The sequence below is a fragment of the Branchiostoma floridae genome, chromosome 13 (assembly GCF_000003815.2).
Source record: "Branchiostoma floridae strain S238N-H82 chromosome 13, Bfl_VNyyK, whole genome shotgun sequence".
In the NCBI taxonomy this organism is placed as follows: Eukaryota; Metazoa; Chordata; class Leptocardii; order Amphioxiformes; family Branchiostomatidae; genus Branchiostoma; species Branchiostoma floridae.
The window spans coordinates 10,813,821-10,820,950 of NC_049991.1; the positions used below are offsets into that span (position 1 = coordinate 10,813,821).

Genomic DNA, 7,130 nt, shown 5'->3' on the forward strand with positions numbered 1-7,130 from the left:
AGCCATTTTCCCGTAGCACTCAATGTGAAATCCGGGTTGCTTCCTAGCAGGTCCGCACTACGTGTATATACAACAGCTGATCGCGTCACACAGCAATACTCTGCTAGACTATCAGAGCATTACCTATCACCTCCGTGAAAATGTCTGACGCTCCGAAGAAGGCCGCTAAGCCCAGGAAGCCTAAGGCTCCTGCGGCTCATCCACCAAGCCGAACCATGATCACCGCTGCGATCGAATCCTTGAAGGAACGCAATGGTTCTTCCTTCGCAGCCATCAAGAAGTACGTGGCGGCCAACTACAAGTTTGACGTGGAGAAGCAGGGCCATGTCCTGAAACGGTCGCTGAAGAGCATGGTCGTCGGCGGGACCCTCATCCAAACCAAGGGTACTGGTGCCTCCGGCTCCTTCAAAATCAGCGTGGCAGCGAAGAAGGCAGCTAAGCCCAAGAAGCCAAAGGTGAAGAAGGCAGCTAAGCCCAAGAAGCCAAAGGTGAAGAAGGCTGCCAAGCCCAAGAAGCCAAAGGCAAAGAAGTCCCCGAAGAAGGCAAAGAAACCTGCAGCGAAGAAAGCCAAGCCAGCCAAGAAACCAGCTGCAAAGAAGGCCAAACCTGCAAAGAAGGCAGCGAAGAAGCCAGCCAAAAAGGCAGCAAAGAAGCCCGCCAAGAAGGCTGCCAAGAAGTGAGCGGTGAACGACCAAAACATACCGGCCCTTTTCAGGGCCACCCACTTCATCCAGAAAGTGCTGTATCATTCATGTACTGTACTGTAGTTCTTCACCGTCTTCATGTTATATTACATTCGATTCTCAATAGTCTCTGTATGATGTCTCTAGTTTCTGTACAGATCTGAACAGCTTCATCTTGACGTCCTGACCATGTTGTGTGTACATTTATTTTGGGGGCGTGTCCCCTGTGCTGAAAGAGTGGAGTAGAGTAGAGTTATTATATAACGTCCTTGATGCAAGGAGGTTTTTTCAACCTCCTTGGTACAAGTCCAGTTACCATCAGATTACTAAAAAAAGTCTTTTCGTAGCAGAAAAAATCGACGAAAAAACTTGGCCCTCCTTTGGAATTATCGAAAACAAGGCCCCTTGCATGGACAGTAATAATTAGCCTGGTATCCAGCCGTATTATGGCTATAATACGGCTGGATAAATAATAATTGTAATTTGTCAAATAGGCTGAAAATTTTCCAGGGAGAGTTCAATTACTAGCCTGGATACCATACACCAACCTCAAAAATACCTTTCCTGCACGATATATACTTTGAGATCGGGCTGGGGTTTGGTAACCAGGGTATTCATTTACATACCTATTCAGCCTTTTTCTCTTTTGATTCTTATTATTACTCCTTTGACATTTTTGCACTGTTGCTTTCAGTATATACTTGTTCCATGAGTTTATGCCACAACAAAAAAGGGCTCATATCTATCTTCATACAATGCTTAGATCAAATTGGCCGACCACTTCTGGTTCATCCCAAAAACATTTCTCTATTTCTTGTTCCATTTGACAGGTTTTTTCACGTTTTATCATTTTTTGTGGAATTCATATTTTTGGTCTCCTAATACAGGGAGATAAATCAAACTAAGAAATACTACAAGGGGACATGACACTGGGTAAGATAAATAAAACCCAAGATTTTTTATTATTTCTATTTAATATCAAGGAGGTAAAAATCAACTTTGCTTCTAATCATTCTTTTCAAAGAGGTTCTTTTCTGGCGTCAAATGAGTCTCAGGGACAAAAGTGAAAGTCTGGCCTGGTGAAAGTCGTCACTGGATCGACAACCAATCAGAGTGCTCTACTTCTGAGCCAATCACACCAAAGGTTCTGACCAATCAGATTTATCGTTGTACAGGCTACAATAACGTATAAAAATGACGCGGCAGGTTCGTAATCATTTCTCGTTGCAAACATCGAGTCAGACCGTCAGTGATGGCACGTACCAAGCAGACCGCCCGTAAGTCCACTGGAGGCAAGGCCCCCAGGAAGCAGCTGGCCACCAAGGCCGCTCGCAAGAGCGCCCCGGCCACCGGAGGTGTCAAGAAGCCCCATCGTTACAGGCCCGGCACCGTGGCTCTTAGGGAGATCCGTCGTTACCAGAAGTCCACCGAGCTGCTCATCCGCAAGCTGCCCTTCCAGCGCCTGGTCAGGGAGATCGCCCAGGACTTCAAGACCGACCTGCGCTTCCAGAGCTCTGCCGTCATGGCTCTGCAGGAGGCTAGCGAGGCCTACCTGGTCGGTCTCTTCGAGGACACCAACCTGTGCGCCATCCACGCCAAGCGTGTGACCATCATGCCCAAGGACATCCAGCTGGCCCGTCGTATCCGTGGCGAGCGTGCTTAAACACCTACCCTGAACGAACTAACCCCGGCCCTTTTCAGGGCCACCCACATCCTCTGAAAGAACTATGTTGTCCACCTTTTGCCACTGCGTGCTTTCTGATTAAACTCACGTTAAGTTCTTGTGTTTCTATTTCTGTAAAGCGTATATCACAGTAGGGTCCAATAGTGGGACCATGCATATCCAGGTGAACCAAAAATCAGTAGGTGGGGTACAGACTCGGGTATTATGGGCTTTCACATATTATTAGGCTATATGCAGATGAACAACGTATTTATTTCTTTTTCTGGTCGGCCGATGTTTTAACCTTCCAAACATCGTTTGTTGTGAGGTAATTTACAGAAAATTTTACACATCCAATGTGGTTCTGAGGCTTGACGGTTGACCGTCGTGCTTCCTACCACGTCCGCAATACCAACAACGCTGTGATCCAAAAATTTGCATACGATTGAGTATAAATATGCTGTGCCCCAATAGGTATACACTTCACATCCGATTCAAAGATAGTGAACATGCCGCCGAAAGGAGGTGGAAAAGCTGCGAAGAAGGCCGGTAAGGCTAGGCCCGCCGGAGCCAAGGGCAAGAGGAGGAGAAAGAGGAGGGAGACCTTCGGTGTCTACATCTACAAGGTGCTCAAGCAGGTGCACCCCGACACCGGTGTCTCCAGCAAGGCCATGGGTATCATGAACTCCTTCGTCAACGACATCTTCGAGCGCATCGCCGCTGAGGCTTCCCGCCTGGCTCACTACAACAAGCGCTCCACCATCAGCAGCCGGGAGATCCAGACCGCCGTGCGTCTGCTCCTGCCTGGTGAGCTGGCCAAGCACGCCGTCAGCGAGGGCACCAAGGCCGTCACCAAGTACACCAGCTCCAAGTAAACTGCCTGACCGCCCGACCAGCATACCCCGGCCCTTTTCAGGGCCACCCACATCTTCCAGAAAGAACCGTCTTGTTCACTATCTAAGTAAGCTTAGAATACTTCAAAGAATGTATGCATTCGACGATTTTGTTATATTAAGTGGATATCATCAGACTACATGTTTATACCCGTTAATGCTTATCCCGACGTATTTGTATGTGTGGTTGCGATGGTACTTAGCTCAGCTGGGCTAAAATGTACTAAAATGTACAAGTATTGTTTTAATGTTCGGCTCGGCTTTGAGATCAGTCCAGTTGACTTTTTAGACAATTTTTTACAATAAACCTGGTAGGCCAAGCCACGAACGTAGACTGCACTCCAGGTCGAACGAACTACTAGTAACGTTACTCTCCAAGCAGCCGTCGGTGACGAAGATTGTTTCTAAAATCATATTCCTCGTTTTCTGTGTGGTGGGACCGGCACATGGCAAAGGCCACAATTTTCCCATCAACGTCTGGTTGAGAGTGCATGGTCAGAGTTTGGTTCAGAGAACGTGACGATTTTCAACCCCAACATCTGCTTGAATATGAGATACGTATCGGTCTGCTGCGTTCGGGCAGTCTCATTCTTGATTGGCTAGTTTTGAACACTGGTTGCTGATTGGGTCACATAGATGTTTAGTGTTCCGCCGAGGTCCGTACATCCATTTAAATTATCCCAATCTCCCGTCCGACCTCATTCTTCCACTCAACTGATCAAAATGTCTGGACGTGGCAAAGGAGGCAAGGGACTCGGAAAGGGAGGCGCTAAGCGTCATCGTAAGGTGTTGCGTGACAACATCCAGGGCATCACGAAGCCCGCCATCCGTCGTCTGGCCCGCCGTGGTGGTGTCAAGCGTATCTCTGGTCTCATCTACGAGGAGACCCGTGGCGTCCTCAAGGTCTTCCTGGAGAACGTCATCCGTGATGCCGTCACCTACACCGAGCACGCCAAGCGCAAGACCGTCACCGCCATGGACGTTGTCTACGCTCTGAAGCGCCAGGGCCGCACTCTGTACGGCTTCGGCGGCTAGATTATCTGACTACAAACGACGACCCCGGCCCTTTTAAGGGCCACCCACATCCTCCTAAAGAATTGTATCGTAACTGTCAGCACGACTTGGTGTTAAATGCACAACTTTAACTAACAGGCCATTGCACAGCCATGGGAGGGTTCACTAAATAGTGTAGTATGAAACATAAAGAATCGAAAAGTTGTCGATGCGTACCAAATAGGTTAGTCTCCAAGCAGACCCTTTCAGTGCCTTAGAGATATTATCAAAGCTGGCAAAGGAGTATAGCCGGGCAAAGGGAGTCAAACGGGCATCGCTATACTAAAACTGTTAAATGCAACGGATAAATTTCAATTTGATGTTGTTCCTATGTACACCTGAAGAAGATTATTGACCATCCTGTTAGCTTAACACCGGCATTAGCAACCTGTACCTAGCCCGTCAACATTCTAAAGGTCATTTCAGAGCGTGATCAACAACAGTTCTCTTGGGAGTGAGTGGGTGGCCCTGAAAAGGGCCGGGGTCTTGGTTCAGGCGATGAATTTAGCTGGATTTGGAAGCAGCCTTCTTTGGCAGGAGCACGGCGTGGATGTTTGGCAGCACACCTCCCTGGGCGATGGTCACGCCGGACAGAAGCTTGTTCAGCTCCTCGTCGTTGCGGACGGCCAGCTGAAGATGACGGGGGATAATCCTGGTCTTCTTGTTGTCACGGGCAGCGTTGCCGGCCAACTCGAGGATCTCAGCGGTCAGGTACTCCAGCACGGCGGCCAGGTAGACCGGGGCGCCGGCACCAACACGCTCGGCATAGTTGCCCTTGCGCAGGAAACGGTGCACACGGCCGACAGGGAACTGAAGCCCTGCACGGGATGAACGGCTCTTTGCCTTCGCACGGGCCTTGCCTCCCTTACCACGTCCAGACATTGTTTAGGTTCTTGATACTTGCGATTGTAACCGAAAGTAGACCGGTGGAACGGTTTCTAACTATTTGTACTAAGCATTTGGATCGAGGGCTCAATTTATGTAACCAATAGGAGCACAAGTTTCCTTCGTCCTCAGCCAATAGCGAAAGTGTATGAGCTTTATCACTTGGTCTCTGCAAGGCTTGGTCTCGGCCAGGTCCGCAATGTGTATACTGTATATAGAGATTATATTAAATAAAGTGAAGTGTTAGCGATGTTTTGATATCAATCAAGAAATAATAATGTGCTAGTAATGTTTTCTACCACAATCTCAACGAAAAATGAAACGTTTGCTATTTTCGTAATTCTGCTTCCTACCACGTCCGCTCAACCTACCCTGGTATCAGAAAATTTGCATAATTCTCTGTATAAATACAGTATGCCCACTGTGCAATCTAATCCTAGTTGATGTGAAAAGTACAGAATTATGCCACCCAAAGGAGGAGGAAAAGCCGCCAAGAAGGCCGGTAAGGCCAGGCCTGCTGGGGCCAAAGGCAAGAGGAGGAGAAGGAGAAAGGAGTCTTTCGGCGTGTACATCTACAAGGTGCTCAAGCAGGTGCATCCCGACACCGGTGTCTCCAGCAAGGCCATGGGCATCATGAACTCCTTTGTCAACGACATCTTCGAGCGTATCGCTGGTGAGGCTTCCCGCCTGGCTCACTACAACAAGCGCTCCACCATCAGCAGCCGGGAGATCCAGACCGCCGTGCGTCTGCTCCTGCCTGGTGAGCTGGCCAAGCACGCCGTCAGCGAGGGCACCAAGGCCGTCACCAAGTACACCAGCTCCAAGTAGACTGACCGCCTGACCAGTATACCCCGGCCCTTTTCAGGGCCACCCACATCTTCCAGAAAGAACCGTATTGTTTCACCAGATTGACACTGTATGTAGCTCCATGCAATACTAACCTTAAATTTTGGTACGTAGACAACACAAGCTTTCAGTAGCATAACCTGCTGGATCACGATATCCGCCACATTCTAGCGTTAGGCAGGGGGTTACTAGTACACTCTATTGGTCTTATATGTTTTGTTTCTCGTATCCATCATGATGATGATTGCAGTCTGCAAAATCCAGCAGGCTCCTAGGATCCTGTGCATGCATTGAAGACGTGAAAAACAGTGAATGGGTAACGTACAACCAAGGAGCTGGAAGTCACACTGGCTTTGATTAACTTAGCAAGTAACTTTAGAGTAGAGTAGAGTTTTAGGCGCGCGGCGTTGAGTTCCTATCCCTTAGTTGATATCCTGGCTCGTGAAAGTTGAAAGTCACAAATCAGTGTTTACCCAGAAAGTCAACACCTGCGCACCAAGAAGCCTCAGGAGGCTAGGCAAGGCCGTGTTTGCTGCTTGCATTTGTTATTGCATGCATTTGTTCATGCAGTCTTGCAACAAGCCAACAGGGGGCATTGATGTCATTTCGTCCAAAATGGCTACCAGTAATGTAGAGGAAGCATGTGCGGACTGGTACTAAAAGCGACTTGGAAGCTCTAGATTTATCGTAACCCTGGATTCCTTGAAAAGAGGTTGGTAACGGTACGGCGGTTTAGGTAAGATATTTTTGGTTAGTTGGAACGTCAATCTATCGCTGTGTGAGGGGACACTTCACTAGTACTGTTACTTACTCAGTAGAAGTGCATGTTGTGGGAGGGGGGCTGTATATCTACTTTCTGAAAAGCCCGTTTTTCAGCATTTGCGAACTTTTCTGATAGCTTGACGTATAATTTGTTCAACTTCTAGTTATGGCTCTATGACCTGTACCTATCTGTACACTCTGTTTCTTCATGTGTCGTCAAATGCTGAAAAACAAAACCCACGCGAGCGTGCGAATGAAAAAGAACAAGGAGAAGAGAGAGAGAGAGAGAGAAAAAAAAATGGTCCTAATGGGGCGGAAAAAGCTCAGGAAGATTTAGCTGGGGCT

At 48.2% G+C, this 7,130-nt stretch overlaps 7 protein-coding genes across 7 annotated transcripts in view; 6 read left to right on the plus strand and 1 right to left on the minus strand.

The window, feature by feature from the left end:
* The first annotated feature begins 72 nt into the window (after positions 1-72).
* LOC118428993 (late histone H1-like) lies at positions 73-1,654 on the plus strand. Its single transcript, XM_035839327.1, has one exon. It carries the CDS (start codon positions 141-143, stop codon positions 678-680), a length of 540 nt encoding a protein of 179 aa, XP_035695220.1. The 5' UTR covers positions 73-140; the 3' UTR covers positions 681-1,654.
* A 77-nt stretch (positions 1,655-1,731) lies between these two features.
* On the plus strand, positions 1,732-2,672 carry LOC118429005 (histone H3). Its single transcript, XM_035839343.1, has one exon. The coding sequence runs from the start codon at positions 1,936-1,938 to the stop codon at positions 2,344-2,346; it is 411 nt and encodes a 136-aa protein (XP_035695236.1). The 5' UTR covers positions 1,732-1,935; the 3' UTR covers positions 2,347-2,672.
* Positions 2,673-2,813: 141 nt separating this feature from the next.
* Positions 2,814-3,359, plus strand: LOC118429023 (histone H2B-like). The gene has a single exon (XM_035839364.1). It carries the CDS (start codon positions 2,856-2,858, stop codon positions 3,219-3,221), a length of 366 nt encoding a protein of 121 aa, XP_035695257.1. The 5' UTR covers positions 2,814-2,855; the 3' UTR covers positions 3,222-3,359.
* Positions 3,360-3,543: 184 nt separating this feature from the next.
* On the plus strand, positions 3,544-4,400 carry LOC118429010 (histone H4-like). The gene has a single exon (XM_035839348.1). It carries the CDS (start codon positions 3,876-3,878, stop codon positions 4,272-4,274), a length of 399 nt encoding a protein of 132 aa, XP_035695241.1. The 5' UTR covers positions 3,544-3,875; the 3' UTR covers positions 4,275-4,400.
* A 257-nt stretch (positions 4,401-4,657) lies between these two features.
* Positions 4,658-5,327, minus strand: LOC118429014 (late histone H2A.2.2-like). Its single transcript, XM_035839353.1, has one exon. The coding sequence runs from the start codon at positions 5,172-5,174 to the stop codon at positions 4,797-4,799; it is 378 nt and encodes a 125-aa protein (XP_035695246.1). The 5' UTR covers positions 5,175-5,327; the 3' UTR covers positions 4,658-4,796.
* Positions 5,328-5,499: 172 nt separating this feature from the next.
* On the plus strand, positions 5,500-6,110 carry LOC118429026 (late histone H2B.L4-like). The gene has a single exon (XM_035839368.1). The coding sequence runs from the start codon at positions 5,640-5,642 to the stop codon at positions 6,003-6,005; it is 366 nt and encodes a 121-aa protein (XP_035695261.1). The 5' UTR covers positions 5,500-5,639; the 3' UTR covers positions 6,006-6,110.
* A 514-nt stretch (positions 6,111-6,624) lies between these two features.
* Positions 6,625-7,130, plus strand: part of LOC118428984 (uncharacterized protein C7orf50 homolog) — a 4,807-nt gene continuing 4,301 nt past the window's right edge. The window contains exon 1 of the mRNA XM_035839317.1: positions 6,625-6,759. The gene's annotated coding sequence lies outside the window, so the exon portion shown is untranslated. The remainder of the gene's footprint in view (positions 6,760-7,130) is intronic.